This window comes from Schistocerca nitens, chromosome 4, assembly GCF_023898315.1.
Source record: "Schistocerca nitens isolate TAMUIC-IGC-003100 chromosome 4, iqSchNite1.1, whole genome shotgun sequence".
NCBI lineage: Eukaryota > Metazoa > Arthropoda > Insecta > Orthoptera > Acrididae > Schistocerca > Schistocerca nitens.
The window spans coordinates 635,203,241-635,220,189 of NC_064617.1; the positions used below are offsets into that span (position 1 = coordinate 635,203,241).

At 39.9% G+C, this 16,949-nt stretch overlaps 1 protein-coding gene across 2 annotated transcripts in view; it reads left to right on the forward strand.

Moving 5' to 3' along the window:
* Nucleotides 1–15,216, forward strand: part of LOC126251406 (breast cancer type 1 susceptibility protein homolog) — a 284,502-nt gene extending 269,286 nt beyond the window's left edge. For both annotated transcript variants that reach the window (XM_049951814.1, XM_049951815.1), the window contains one exon: nt 14,536–15,216. In XM_049951814.1, the coding sequence (XP_049807771.1) occupies nt 14,536–14,756 (221 nt within the window). In that variant the 3' untranslated portion in view covers nt 14,757–15,216. The remainder of the gene's footprint in view (nt 1–14,535) is intronic.
* The last annotated feature ends 1,733 nt before the right edge of the window (nt 15,217–16,949 follow it).

The following is a 16,949-nucleotide window of genomic DNA, read 5'->3' on the forward strand; positions in this document are numbered from 1 at the left end:
GGGATGTAATTACATGTGGTGTTGCTCAAGGTTCCATCTTGAATCTGTTGCTCTTTCTTATGTACATTAATGACCTCCCATCTGTTATATTGTCAGATGCTAAGTTTGTTTTGTTTGCAGATGATACAAACATTACAATAAATAGCAAGTCTAGTACAGCTTTAGAAATGGCTGCTAATCAAATTTTCACTGACATTAATAAATGGTGTGAAGCTAATTCACTGTCATTAAACTTTGGAAAGACCCACTACATGCAGTTTAGAACATGTAAGAGATTTCCTTCCAGCATATATATAATAAATGAAGACATGCAGATAGCAGAGGTTGACAGTGATAAATTTCTGAGATTATAACTCGATAATAAATTCCTTTGGGAAGGGCATACAATAGGATAGACAAAGCGCTTAAACTAGTCTGTATTTGTAATGCAAATGATGATAGATGTAAGAGATATACAAGTAGTAAAAGAAAAAACTTGCATACCTTTCTGACTTTCATTCTATTATGTCATGTGGTATTATATTCTGGGGTAACTCGTCAAACCGAGCAAAAGATTTGAGTGTGCAAAATCATGTAATAAGACTCATTTGTGGTGTAATGTGTCTGTATTTTCAACAAGTAGCTCAATACATAGTATCAATACTAGGTCTGTGTCCGGCCATCCTAATTTAGATTTTCCGTGATTTCCCTAAATCGCTTCAGGGAACTGCCGAGATGGTTCCTTTAAAAGGGCACGGCCGACTTCCACCCCATCCTTCCCTAATCCGGTGAAACCGATGACCTCGCTGTTCGATCCCCTTCTCCAAAAACCAACCAACCAATTGTGATGGTTGCCTTCTTTTTTTCTTCATTTGTTGTCCTTGGTGTCGATGTACTGCATTGTGATATTGGCTGAAAACTGGGGTGTGGAAGTACAACACTGACTACTTTAAATAATGTAGCCGACAGGTGCACAGTTGCGTTTCACAGTAGTTTAATTTCACTGTTCACAACCCCCCAATAATACACAGTTATGTATGGCCAGTGCACTATTGTTTTAACTTTCTGTTAACCTCATTAATAGTGTGCAGACAAACCTCCACAAACTGCGACAGTAGTTTACTATTGGAACATCTATGACTCGTAAAAACCTAACCACAAAATTCACAGTTCTTGAAGAAAAGAAAGGTGCATATGGAGCAGACACTGTCATTGTTTTAACACATGACCTAATTGTGTTACACTTATTTCACGGATGCATTGTTGTTGATCTAACCAATACAGGTTCGTTGTCTGAAACTTGGCTGTGGGCTGACTGTCTTAGGACCGAAAATTGGGCCCTTATATATCCTTACAATAATAGGTACTGAAACTACACATTGTTCAAAGTTAAATTTACAGAAATTACAATTAAAACTTAACTCATTAAATTGACTGAAAGGGCCAACCTTTCTCTATTATGAAAAAGCAGATTATACTCACATATGTTAATAGTAATTAGTCAAAAATGGAAAAAAAAATTTAAGGAGCCAGATGACAAAACAACAAAACAAGAGGGGAAGTAAAAATATCCCAGCTTGCTTTGTCACACAATCAATACTAGGAATAACAACAATCTACATGAAGACCTTAAATCATGTACCTTGATCCAAAAAAGGAATGCAATACTTGTTACATTTTAAATAGAGTTTGAAAGACTTTTGATAGGCAACTGCAGCTACTCTACAGGGATTGTTAGACCAGTTTAACTAAAAACTTTTGTTAGATTTCAGTTTTGACAGCACTTGGTAACAACAGTCAAGATTAGAAAGTTTGTGTATGATAGAGCTATTAAAAGAGCATAACTATTTTTCATTTGGACAATGTATTAATTCTATAAATATTAGCAGTTACAGTTTACTGTGATATATTCACATATCTTGTCAAACTCCTGACAGATGATCAGGGAACTGAGTATTATATTCAGATGTTCTGTTTTTTATGTTATACTTTCTGACATATTCCACACCCACGAGAATCATCTCAATTTTTTGTCTACGGAATGAAAACTGAACCTAATCTAATCTAATCCAATCCTGCCAAGTGGAGATTTCATTGTTAATGCACTATCTGCTTTCTATTGCCACTATGACTAGCTTGTTCCTTGTGCAGTAACATATTATAATGCTTGTCAAAGAAGTGACAGCTGCTGGCACAGCATCCCTTCTGCCTATGATTTGTGCCGAGACAGTTAAAACATGGCTTTTGTTTGTTCACAAAGTCTATTCTGCTGTCAATAGTGCTCTCTTTCGTCTTAGGACATCAAATTAGTCTGTGTCTGAAGTTACAGAACTCGCATTTGGTGCAGTGTTAAGTAAAGTTCGTCGAGAATTGTATCCTTATTCGTTACTGTGCTTGGCAGCTGGCTGCTGGGAATGGTGCAGTATTTTGGCTGGATGAATAATCTCTGACATCTGACATCTCGTTTCTAGAAATGTCACCAGCTGTGATGTCAGTTGTTATAGATTTCCACTTTTCCTCAGATTCACACTAATGTGATGCAGCAAAATGTGCGACAGTGATACCTAGTGCAATTGAATGCCAACTTACGTGATTTTGATCACATTCAGATTCCTCATTAGCTGGTAGATGAAAATCTGTAGGTTAGCATATTACATTTTGGCATTGGGCAGACCCAGGAGTTCTTGTGTGTGCAAGTCAACAATTAACTTGGAATTGTTGTATGTTTGAGCAATCAGATCATATGCAATCTTGAAGTTACTTTCTGTAACTAGTAAGTTCTAAACAGCTTACGCAGTTCATCAAAGACACATGACAACAAGTAATAATACGACTGGAAATCAGTTAAGGCCTCATTGTCGATTACCAGTACCTTAAAGGCATCAAAAAAATGCTGAATTCTACAATGCTACCATTGAATTTTGGCACTGAAATTGCTTGGAGCATTATTTCACATGAACTTGTTGAAAGAGGAGGTTAAGACCATGTTTGAAGTAATGTCATTATTTTTGATTCAGTATACAAACATAATTTTTCAAATAATTCCTTGTTTGCATAGTGAGATTCTTCGTCCTCATTAATCTCTGACTCAGGTTGGATGCCGTCGTAATCAGCTTTACTTCTAGTTAGCAGTGACTGCTGTACTTCAATGTCATTGTGATTTGATCCTTAAGCTATTAACGAATGTGTAGAGTCTAGGGACTTCACCACTGCCCTTTTCTTCATTAAACTTTTATTTTTCAGCAGGATGATTAAGGATATTAGTACACAGGATAATGGAATATAGAAATAGAGTCAGGCTGCTTACAGAGCCAGTGGAACTCTCACTGGGCTGCAGCTGCTGCAACATTGGTGATAGATGGCGCTGCTGAGGGGTGTAATGCATGCTCATTTCGGAGAGTCACAAGCAAAGACACGGTAACTGGATACTCGTAATTCATGGTACCTACAACTCAAAGCACATGGATGTTGTACCAGGAGGACCAAAATGCAGGTAGCCGCAAAATCTGCGGTAATTCTGCCCTACCTTGTTCTTTTCACAGTCCAGGCAAATGCATATACTTCTTGCAAAGGAAAGACAGTTGAAAATAAAAGTACATGGTTAGTAAAAGCACAGTTACAATGAGCACTACACTGTGAGACACAGTTACAGGTATGTCTGTACGGTTTGGCAATCAAAATCTGTCTCCCCAATTCTGGCCTTGTCTGACCGTCCTATTGCATGGAAGGCCAGGTAGAAATCTTTACCTGCAGTGACTGTTTGGCTGCTGCTGCGTCCTTGCAAGGGCACCTTGCACCAATATAGGCCAATAATATAATAAATGTGTTAATTCTCTTAGCTCATTGACTTAAGTTCAGTGTAAATTGATCTGACAGATAAATTTTTGTGGTTCTGAGGCTGGCTGTGAGGGTGTACCCAAAAGCTGTTAATAAATTTAACAAAAAGTATTAGTTACTTACCAAGGGAGGAAAGGGGGAAAGATTAGAAAGGAGGTGGCCAATCACTCAGATTTTAGGTTGAGACAGACCCCACCTAATATGATGTCTCCCTTTGTTCTCACAACCGATCTACAATTTGTTCACAGCAAACAAATTAAGCATTAATCTAACAAAGACTATTAGATTTCAGACAAACAAAACTGTTCTGCTAGCACTAGGAGTAGACATTAATAATAGTGTGCTAATAGAAACAACGTATGCAAAATTTCTTGGTGTCCAGTTGTTGTTCTTGTTGTGGTCTTCACTCCTATGACTGGTTGGATGCAACTCTCCATCGGTCCTGTGCAGGTGTCTTCACTGTGCATATTGTTGCAACCAACATCCACTTGAACCAGCTTACTGTAGTCAAGTCTCAGTCTCGGTCTACACTTCTTCTCTAAAGGTTGGTTATTTGTTAGTACTTCAGAGTTTATCCAGTCAATCAATCCCTTCTTTTAGACAATTTGTGCCATAACACTCTTTTTGCCCCCAGTTTTGTTCTGTACCTCATCATTAATAATCAGATCTACCCATCTAATCTCCAGTTTTCCTCTGTAGCAGCACATTTCAGAACCATATATTCTTGTCAATATTGTTTTATCTTCCAGGTTGCGTACATACGAGCCTCTACTGTAAACAAGTACTCCAGAAAACTCTTCCTAATCCTTCCAATTTGTATGACATTTTAATTAATTTATTTTCCAAAAACTTTTTTCGTGGTATTGCCAGTCTACATTGCATATCCACTGTACTTTGACCACCATCTGTTTGCAGTTTTGTTGCTTTCTAAATAGCAGAAATTGTGTACTACTTGTAGTGTGTTATTTCCCAGTCTAATTCCTCAGTGTCACCTGATTTAATTTTTCTATATTCCATTATCCTTGTTTTACTTTTCTAGATGTTCAAGATCTCAAAGCTTTTATTTTTTCTCTCTGGACTTAAGTTTCCTTTTCAAATTTCTCCTTGCTCAGAGTACAGATTGAATAACATTTGGAATAGGCTACAACCATGTCTCACTCCCTGTCAACTACTGCCTCCTTCCTATGTCCTTTGACTCTAATAACTGGTTGCTCTTTTTGCTGTAGATAACCTATCACTCCCTGTATTTTATTCTTGCTACCTTAAGAATATCAAAGAGCATATTCCCATCAATTTTACCAAAAGGGTACATAAATCTGCATATGCCATATGTCAGTACTAGCTGTGCAGACTGTTGTTTAGAACCTACTTGTACTTCATTTGATGGAACCAGACTACACGAAGACTCCCTCAAACAATTAACATTAGCTTTATTCACCACAGCCACAAGACACAGCGAAAAATACATGGCTTTTTTTATTGTTCCGAGCTTGCAATTCCAAATCGCTTAACATGCAGGGAATGAAAATCAGTGTTATCTCATAACTATGCACAAACTCTTCTATGCACATGGAAGATACAGAAAATTAGAGAATAACAAAATTAAACACACAAATACAAGACACAGCACCTCTGGTTTGTGGTGCAAAATGTTTGGTGGCACAGTATTTGTAAACACACGCACAAGGCATGTGCAATGCAACACTAAGCAATGTCACGATGTCACCACATCAGCCCCCGAGGTGGAAGTGGAGTGCTATTCCAAACAGCAGGCCGGAAACTAGATGTGGTTACCGGATCTTGAGGTACATGTTGACAGGTCTGCGGATGTTGTAATCTGTGCCACTGACTGTGAAGGCAGTGATGAGGTGGTTGTTGGTTGAGGCCATAATCTTAGATGCTGTGGCATTGTTGCTTCTTGGAAGACATAAGCTGGTTTAACCCTTTCTACAGAAAAAGTGGTCACGTTTACATTAATTGAAATGTCAATTGTCTTGTCCCCCTTGCAACTATGTGGTAGGGTCCTGAGTATTGCAGCTACAATGACGGTTTGATGCCTTCCATGCATAACATGACACGTAGACAGGTTTTAAAGTCTTGATGCATGGAAGTAGCAGATGCACCTTGTCCGTGAGGCTAGTGTGGGTAGATTCGGGTCGCAGTCGGCATAGGAATTCTGTTTAATCCTCCCTCGGCTGTGACAAAGCATTCAATTCCGTGAATTGTCCTGGAAGCCTCAACTTGTTGCCGTACACAAGGTCCACTGAAGAAGTGTCTAGATCTGAAACTTCCTGGCAGATTAAAACTGTGTGTCGGACCGAGACTCAAACTCGGGACCTTTGTTTTTCGCGGGCAAGTGCTCTACCATCTGAGCTACCCAGGCATGACTCACGCCCCGTCCTCACAGCTTTACTTCTGCCAGTATCTCGTCTCCTACCATCCAAACTTTACAGAAGCTCTCCTGTGAACCTTGCAGAACTAGCACTCCTGAAAGAAAGGATATAGCGGAGACATGGCTTAGCCACAGCAAAGGTTCCGAGTTCGGGTCTCGGTCCGGCACACAGTTTTAATCTGCCAGGAAGTTTCATATCCCCCAGGCTGTGGCTAAGCCATGTCTCCGCAATATCCTTTCTTTCAGGAGTGCTAGTTCTGCAAGGTTCGCAGGAGAGCTTCTGTAAAGTTTGGAAGGTAGGAGACGAGATACTGGCAGAAGTAAAGCTGTGAGGACAGGGCGTGAGTTGTGCTTGGGTAGCTCAGATGGTAGAACACTTGCCCGCGAAAGGCAATAGTTCTGAGTTCGAGTCTCGGTCCGGCACACAGTTTTAATCTGCCAGGAACTTTCATATCAGCGCACACTGCGCTGCAGAGTGAAAATCTCATTCTGTCTAGATCTGATTTTAAAGTCTTTCTGCGGCCAAGTAATACCGTGGAAAGGGCCTTGGTCCACTCAGTGTCATGGCACGTGAGTGCTGTTTAAATGAGCGGTGCCATTTCTCGATCATTCTATTGCTGGCCGGGTGACAACTCATTATTTTGTGGTGAGTTGTGCCACAAAACTTTGAGTTGCCTGAAAAAGTCTGATTCAAATTGTCATCCTCTATCTGTTGTGATGTGTAACACAGCCAAAGCACAACACTCAGCATGACAAGAAAGCAAAAGCCAGAGTTTCTGTTGTATTGTTGTTCACTGGTGTAGCTTCCTGTGAATGGGTGTAACGATCTATCATTGTAAGTACATAATGTTTACCATCAGATGAAGGCAATGGACCACATCACACATAACGATTTGTCACTTGAGTCATCGTCAAATACTGGGGTGACATTAGTCGTGTAGCATATTGGTGATGTCCCTTCTGAAGGCAGTAGGTAGGAACGACCGCAGTTTTTATGTGGTCATGTCACAATACTGTGTGACACCACTCCCTGGAATCTGGATAAGTTGGAGATCCAACGCCAATGTTTCTGTTGCTAAAAGTCCTTGTAGTTTCTTGATCTGATTGTTGAGCTGCAGCAAGTTTGGTGCAGCCAATCCTGCTAGTTATACTTCCTACCTGATACAAACAATCGGCCACCACATGGGCCGTCCATCCATTCCAAATTGCAAGGTGAACTTTAGCTGACTGTGTTGCCTAGGTGAACATTTCGTATTGTTCTGGCGTAAGTTAGCAGGTTAGTTGGTATAGATAATAAAGCTTCTAGGTGAGGCCTTGAAGTATTTGATGAGGTCATAAATGGCCATAAGTTCTGTCTATGCACTCCACAGCTTTTGTGAGAGCGATTAATTACACAAGAAAAATCCAAGTGGTTGCACATGTGTCATTATGTTGTTGTAATGCTGCACCAATCACCATCTGGCTAGCGTCAGCTACTAGTGCCAGAGGTGCGGTAGGCTCAGGGTGCGCCACTAGTGCAGCATCAGGGATGCTCTGTTTGACTGCTTCAAATGCCACACACTTGCGATCACTCCGTGCTATAGGCAAGTTACACTTGTTCTTTGGGCTGGTGAGCACTGCTCCTGTAACTCGACATTGTGTGGCAAGTGACGGTGATAAAATTTAACATGTTGAGGTATCAATGCAATTTCTTGAACGTATTTGGGCTTGAGACCCGTAAGATGGCTTCCACCTTCTCTGACAGTGATAGCAATCCTGCTGCTGTTATTCTATGCCTTGGGAAATTCACTTGGGACTGACAAAAGACACACTTAGCAGCGTTTAGACTACGCCATGGTGTTCCAACTGCTTGAACACTTCCAGTAAATGCTGTCAATGTTATTTTGTCACTGACAAAATAACTAAAATATCATCCATGTAAGCAAGAGAAAAAGTTAGCCCCTGTAGCACTGAGTCAATGAAACATTCCATGTTTGAGCAACGCTCCTGAGTTCAAAAGTCATAAATTTCCTCTGTAGCTGGTCAAAAATAGTGATGATTCCTGTCATTGGACTGTCTCATTCATCTACAGGGATCTGTGTGTTAAGCTTTAGTGCAGTCAAAAACGCTAAAAATAACTGCACCACTCAACACATAATTATAGTTGTGTAACAATGACACTGGAAATCTGTCTGGTATTGTTCTGACATTCAGGGATTTGTAGTCACCACAAGGCTGCCATGCACCACCCTTTTTTGGGACCAATGTAGCAGTGAGGACCAGGGACTATTGGAAGGCCACATTCCACATTCACATGTCATACTGTGGAGCTCTACCTTCTCAGTTTTAAGATGATGTGGAGTCAAACATCATCATCTGCAATATATAAGGGAACCATCAGTCATCTTTATGGAGTGGAGAGCATTATGCCTTACCTCCTTAGGTGCTCCAAAGGTTCATGTTAGAGCCAGAAATCCATGCAGCAGCTCTCCATACTGGTTGTCTGCTGCCTGAATTACTTTCTCGGTATGAATGGTTGCACCCCACCAAAACCTGGGTGCTGTTAAACATGTTGTGTTGTCAAATAGGTGTGAGTTCTTCACATCCGGCAGCAGATTGTAATGGACAAGGAAGTTCGTTCTGATGATAGGTTAGGCAATGTCTGCAAAGATAAAATTTCACACGAAGGCTCATCTTAAATCCAGGTCTAGTTCCAGGTGTTGTGTGCCAAACGTCGTTGTGACTGAGTTTTTTGCAGTGATCAGATAGAATAATGTGGGTGGTGCGGGTGGTGACTTCTGTGGATAAATTGACAAATCGGATCCAGTTCTATTAAATATTTTCAGCTGGAGCACCTGTCCCTAGCAAAAAGGGCGTGGAGACACTGATCGGCAATCGGAGGAGCTGTCTACTTCCAACTGCTGCTGCTATTTGGGTTAATGCAGCGAGTTGTGCATCTGCATGCCTGCTCCCAGAATTTCGCGTGATACCAGCAGAAACCTTGCTGCTCAGAATCAGTAGCGGAGGAGGTCGTTGATTATCTGCTTCGCAGGCATTGGCAGTATTCGTTCTGCCCTCAGTCATTGCTCAAGTCACTTTGAGATAGCAGTTCGCCGATCTGATGTGTCAGTAGATCCACCTTTGTTGCCAAGGCATCGTAATCCGTGAGCAGTACAGTTGTGATCATGTTGTGAATTTAATCTGCCGACTCCACTACGATGTCCAAGGGTGTGTCAAACTGTGATTGCTTTGACAGGTAGTGCCAACGACTGTTCCATATTGTGCACAGTAAGCTGTTCAGAATAGTTTCCACTTCTACGTTGCTTCCTGGATGCTGCAAGTAGTGCAAAGGCTTTCTGTCTCTAACATACTCCTGAATGAGAACCTTACGGATTTGGTTCTGGTGCAGAGCTGCCACTCGCCAGACCAATTCTGCTTCAAGCCGATCATAGAAGTTAAACTTTGGTGCCGAGGTAATTATATCTTGCACTTCTGTAATGTACTAGCTGTCTAATTGGCTTACTACCAATGTGAACTTGGTAGCATCTGCTGAAATTCCTTGATAGAAAAAACTGGCCTCCACCTGCACAACCCACAAAGCTGGATTGGATGGCCAGAAAGGTGGTAGTCTTACAGCCAGTCGTGACGTGGTGGGATTCAAATGAATCATTTTGCAAATTCCTTTGTAAGCACTCATTAATCCAATGACAGTATGCAGGTAAATCACGTCAGGCTCACCACTTCGTGGTACAAGTTGTTCAGACTATTTTGACTATTAGAAGAATAATGAAATGTTTGTAAAAACACACACACACACACACACACACACACACACACACACACACACACACACATGGCGCATGCAATATAACCCTACATAATTGAGTGATATCATCACACTGTACATGTAGTTTTGCCTTTGTTCAGTCATATCGTCTAACTTAAGTCACCCCTACATAATTGAGTGATATCAACACACTGTACATGTAGTTTTGCCTTTCTTCAGTCATATCGTCTAACTTAAGTCACAGGGTCAGTATTGTCTTATGCGTTCTTCACTTGTCTGGAGACCAAACTGATATTCACCGCAGTCGGATTCTATCAATATTTATCTTCTGTAAACAATACGTGTTAGTATTTTGCAACCATGACTTTTAAATTGATAATTGGGTAATGTTCTAATATTCACAGGCTTATATTCACAAATATCAGCACCTGCCTTCTTTGGAATTCGAATTATTACATTCTTTCTTAAGTTTGAGTGTATTTTGTCTGTCTCATATATCTTGTACACCAAGTGGAGTAATTATGTCATGACTGGCTTTCTTTCCAAAGGATCTCAACAATTCTGAGGGATTCAAAGTGCTTTGTTTCGTCTTAGGTCTTTCAGTGCTCCATCAAATTCTTTTCTTAGAATCACATCTCCACTTTCATCTGCTTCATCTTCTACTTCCCCAGTACTGTCTTGAAGTTTCTTTCCTTTTTACAATCTTTCTGTATAGTTCCTCCACCTGTCAGCCTTCCTTTCTTTGCTTCGTACTGCCTTTCCATCTAAGCTCTCGATATTCATACAACAGCTTCTGTCTCTGAAGTTTACTTTAATTTTCCTGTTGGCAACATGTATCTTTCCTACAGACATATGTACTTCTACCAGTTTTGCATTTCTCTGCTAGCCATTCCTGCTTTTCCATTTTCCAATTCGTCAGTCTCACTCCCTTCTGTTCAAAACATTTACTGCATTTTAATATTTTATTGTTTCATTAGTTAAATTCACTACCATGTATGTTATCCAAAGACTTCTACTGAGCATTATCTTTTTGCCAGTTTGATCCTCTGCTGCCTTCACAATTTCATCTATCAAAGATACCTGTTCATTTTCTATTGTATTCCTTATCCCTGTTTTAGTCAGTGGTTGCGTAATGCTCCCTTTGAAACTTGTGACCACCAGAGGTTCTTACAATTTATCCAGGTCCCATCTGTTGAATTTCTGTGGGTTTTTCCCCCCATTTCTTAACTAACCAGTGGTGGTCGGAGTCAATATCTGCTCTTGGGAATGTTTTGCAGTTTCAAATCAGGTTTCTAAATCTCTGTTTCACCATTGTATAAATATATCTAAAAACAAAGATGATGTGACTTACCAAACGAAAGTGCTGGGTGGTCGATAGACACACAGACATACACACAAAATTCAAGCTTTTGCAACCAACAGTTGCTTCGTCAGGAAGGAGGGAAGGAGAGGGGAAGACGAAAGGATGTGGGTTTTAAGGGAGAGGGTAAGGAGTCATTCCAATCCCGGGAGCGGAAGGATGTGTGTGTGTGTGTGTGTGTGTGTGTGTGTGTGTGTGTGTGTGTGTGTGTGTGTGTGTGTGTGTGTGTGCGCGCGCGAGAGTGTATACCTGTCCTTTTTTCCCCCTAAGGTAAGTCTTTCCGCTCCCGGGATTGGAAGGACTCCTTACCCTCTCCCTTAAAACCCACATCCTTTCGTCTTTCCCTCTCCTTCCCTCTTTCCTGACGAAGCAACCGTTGGTTGCGAAAGCTTGAAGTTTGTGTTTGTTTGTGTGTCTATGGACCTCCCAGCGCTTTCGTTTGGTAAGTCACATCATCTTTGTTTTTAGATATATTTTTCCCACGTGGAATGTTTCCCTCCATTATATTCACCATTGTATAACATATATAAACCTTATTTCACAATTCCTAAATCAAGTGTTTGTAATGATTAAATTGTATCCTTGGCAAAATTTTATCATGTGACTTCCCCTTCATTTCCCCCCCCCCCCCCTCCCAGCTCTCTCCTTCCTCTCCTCCTTCTTCTTCTTCCCCAAAACTGAGTAATTTATTTTATTTCTTCATGCACATTTTCAATCTGTCATAGATTAGTAGGCTGTAACTCATACTACTGTGGCAATTCTTTGCTTATTGTCAGTTTTGATTATTATAATGCATTCACTTGCATTTCCATTTTCTTATTCATTATTAGTCCTAGTCCTGCATTACCCATATTTGGTCTTCCATTGAAAACTCCATACTGATATGACTAGAAATCCTATGCTTTAACCGAGCGAGGTGGCGCAGTGGTTAGCACACTGGACTCGCATTCGGGAGGACGACGGTTCAATCCCGTCTCCGGCCATCCTGATTTAGGTTTTCCGTGATTTCCCTAAATCGTTTCAGGCAAATGCCGGGATGGTTCCTTTGAAAGGGCACGGCCGATTTCCTTCCCCATCCTTCCCTCACCCGAGCTTGCGCTCCGTCTCTAATGACCTCGTTGTCGACGGGACGTTAAACACTAATTTCCTCCTCCTATGCTTTAAACCACCACACTTCACTAATTCCAGCTACAGTAAAAAAAAAATAAATAAATAAATAAATAAAAATAAAAAAAAACTTTTTACAGTTTTCAGTGGACTGACCCAAACAAGTGTAAACTGCAGAAAAGTGTAAAATACAGGAAAGCATAGGTAACACAACAAGCGAAAATGAATAAATTGCTCTTACTGTCTTTCTCTTTGTATTGTTCAGAATATGAAATTAATATAATTTAAATTTTGCCTGTTTAAAAAATCTGAAATAATTAATTGTTCTTGTTTCTTTCTAACATCAATAGCTCTACTTTTCTCTCCACAGTATACAAAGCATCAAACACATTATTACCAGCTGATGCACTATCAGTGTACATCCTGAAAATGTTAATAGCACCCATAGCTTCTCTTGTGCTTGGCGCAACTGGGTCTTGGTCATCATCCTCATCATTCTTTTCACCAATCACCTCTCTCTTCCCTTCTTTAAAAGGATTGATAAGGATGCTATCTACTGTTTGTACCTCTGAAGTGATTACTGAAGTGTCAACACTTGCTTACTCTTGAAATGTAGAGGACATGCTTTCTGTAGCCTTAGACAAATCTCCCAATGGTTCCTGTGTGTTTTCTCTGAATATAAATCCTGCTTTCATGAAACAGTTTGAAATAGTTAAAGGAAGCTCATCCATCCATCCTTTTGCTACATAATGCATAGCTTCCAAAAGTGACATGGTCATAGATTTTGGGTCCGTGCCATTATCGTGAATAAATACAGCCTTCTAGATCAGCATTTTTCTATGTTTCCATTTAAATGAATGGATGATTCCTAGATCTAACAATTGAAGCTTTGTACACTTAGGAGGCAGGAACATTAACTTAACATTTCTGAGCTGCAGATTGTCAGGGTGTGCTGGAGACCTGTCAAGTAGCAGCATTATTTCCTATTTTTTGTTCCCATTTTGGTATACTCTGCATGCATGATGGAAGTGAAGATGAAACTGGTCATCCATGCAGTGCTGCTGAAATCATAATTAGTGGGTAGAGTGCTCACATTTTTCAAACACCTAGGCTTTTTCAATTTACCAGTTACATAAGGAGGTAATTTTTCAGGCCCATCAGTCTTTTCCATAAGTAAAACGGTTGTCCTCTGCTTACTCAGTTTCTCACCAAGGCATTTCTCACCTTAAAAATATTTTTCTAGGTTGAAGTCTTTAAAGAAAGATATTTTGCTGTTCTTTTTTCCATTTATCCACAGTTCAACTATCAGCACTTACACTTTCATCATACAGCTGATATAAACACTGTTGTGACGACTTTTAAATCAGTCGGTCCAAACATTTGATGCTGTGGAGTCAGTGATTCCCATTTTTGCAGGTAACTAGTGCACCTTTTCTCTCAGTATGTAGCCATAAAGTGGAATTCCTGATTCTCTTGTGCTAACAAACTATCATATGCTTGATGGCCCAGTCTATTTACATGTTTTTGCAATGGATCCAGATTGTCTCGCACTTGTTTTGACAATGGGCCAATTTCTCACAATCGTATTGAGGCCAGAAACAGTAAGTCCTAGGTCCTCTGCTAATTGAACTCTCAGTCCAATATTCGAGAACCGCTATGTGAACGTACTTACCATTGGGGAATCTGATTCCCCAGGCGTTCTTTCAGCTTGCCGAGAAGATGTTAATTGCAGATCTCCATTACCCACATCTGCTTGGCCTTGGTCAAATTGTTGACACCATTTCGCTGTGCCTTGACACGACATTGCATTTGGTCCATGTACCACCACATTTCACGAGGAATCTGTGTGCAGTTCAGAACTTTTACCCACAAGAATCATACTATCCCACATACTTCAACTTTGTAGTGTATTTCCAGTTGTCATACCATTTTAAACACACTCTGTGGTGCACCTGTTATACAGGGCAACACGTTGCTCTTGTTGCATAATGGTCTTAACGTGGAATGATGTGAATCTTATTTTCTGAAGTCACTGCATATGTCAGTTGTGTTTAAAGCATTTATAATAATTTGTAACATACAATCTTGTTCCAGAACTCTTCAGACAGTATGGTATAGCACCAGTTTCACTGGATTGGGCCCTAGAGTGCATCTCCTGCCACAGCCTCATATCAGTACTTGGATCACTGCTTGCACCTGTAACTCGTGAACAGCTGGCAGGCCCTCCGATACGATTCCCGCCAGAATGTCTACTTAGTGAAGAAGAAGAGGAGGATGATGATGAAGAGGAAGAATGTGATGATAACAACAGGTAGCAGAACTGAAGTCATATACTGAGTTTGTCATATGAATTTACAGGCTCACGAATTTCTACAAAACTGTGCAATTGCATTATGTTCCCTGGTGTGAATATAGATTTATATAAATATTTTTTTAAATACTGTAAATAATGTTTTATTGGCATTAAAGGTACAAAATACTGTGTGTTTTCTTGTGAATAACGAGAGTACCTTTTTCTTACATTATTAGGTGACCTCAGTAGCAATAAAAATATGGACTCTTGGTCTGTATTTGTTTCATTTATGTGGTATTTGTTTAGTTGTAAACTGGTCTAGATAATCTTGTGATGTAACTTGGATAGAAATGAACCGAATCATGATTACTTCAATTTGCATTGTCATCCTTTCCAAACGAGAATCAGTATGTGTTTTTAAGTTCCTGTTTGAACTGCAATGTTTATAATGTTCATTGCAATACTATATATCTGTACATAGAAATGACATAAATTTGTATAGTATATTTTCTACATGCACTCTGAGGAATGGAGTAATAAAACTGGAAAATTATCAAACATCTTTCTTATTGGTTACATGTAAATGCCACAAAAGCAATGAAATTTTGGAAGAAAATTACTTTCGTGCATATTATTAAAGTGCAAGAAAAGAATTTATTTCCACTTCATACAAGCTCTATAGATCCTTTGAGAAGGAAATCATTTTAATACCATTTCACAATATCTTCAGATGTTCAAAGATTTGCCTTTTTTCTGTTTTGTTGAGTAAGAATTTGCTCAGCGTTTGTCTCTATTTTTCTGACTTTTACTAACCTACGTATATCAAGTATTGTTGCTGTATTAAGCATGTGCCTGATGCATATCAGTAATGTTGCCATTTTTCACCTTATTAAAAGGAGTGTGTTTTTTATACAACTTTTAAAAAGTCAGTTTCCGTTGTGCCGTAGTTTACTGCTTTGCTGAAAGAATTGTTAAATGTACTGCATTAGTTGTACCAATCATCTGTTGTTCATATGTAAGACAAAAATCAACATAGCTGTGGCAAAAGGAAACTTCAGTTGAGAAAATTCTTAATTACAACAAAACAGAATTGGTTGGCCTGTACTTACAAGAAGCGAAATTTTAGGTACTGTCAATAGAAAGACTTAAAAGTAGAAATTACTATTCTTAGCTTTCAGAATGTGTATGGTTTTTCCTTAGCAAAGAGAGAGGAATTGATAGAGAGGATTGTAAGGGCGGGGCAAGCTACTCATATCCTAGATTGAGAAAGACCAACATGATGTGAGATTGAGTGGTGCCAAAGGGTAGGCGACTACAGTAGTTCATTTGTAAGCATTATGCCAGCCTTAGCTCCAAGATGGTAGAAGGGACAGTGTGGGAAAAGATGGATTAAAGAAGAAGTGGAATGTGTAATAAGTTAAGAAATAGGCAGAAATGGAAAAGAGAATGGGAGGAGGATAGGAAATATGTAATTTAGTAAATAATAAAATTTTGCCATTGGGTGAAAAGGGGGGAGGGGGTGTTGAACACAATCCATTGGTGGTGCTGGCATTAGGAATAAAGTGTGGGTGCTTGGAGCCGGTTTTACAGCAAAAATGATTACATGTGTAGAGATAATTGTCTGGAACTGTCATAGACATTGCCTGACAAAAAAAAGTGAAGCACCCAGAAGAGGAGGAAACAAACAGAATTTACACAGACTGAGAAGGTATGTAATGTTATTTCAGTGATTGCAACATGGACTCAGATTTACGAGGATCTTGGCAGTATGAGCCTACTTAATAGTATGACATTGCACATCCTCTGGCCTGGATGCATGCACAGATTCAGTTGGGAATGGTGTCGGAAGGCTGTTGTGTCCTCTCCTATGGTAAGCTGGCCCGCTGCTGGTGCAACTGGCCCTTAATCCTAGAGTACTAAATGGTGGAAAATGTTGTGTTGCTACTAAGCCACCGTAAATTTTTCTGCTCCAAATTGTATTCAAAAGAAGTGGTAATGTATAGGTTATGCATTAGTTAATTGCAAATATCTACATGTACATCCACACTCCGCAAGCCACCTGACGGTGTGTGGTGGAGGGTACCTTGAGTACCTCTATCAGTTCTCCCTTCTATTCCAGTCTCATATGGTTCGTGGAAAGAAGGATTGTCGGTATGCCTGTGTGTGGGCTCTAATCTGTCTGATTTTATCCTCATGGTCTCTTCGCGAGATATAC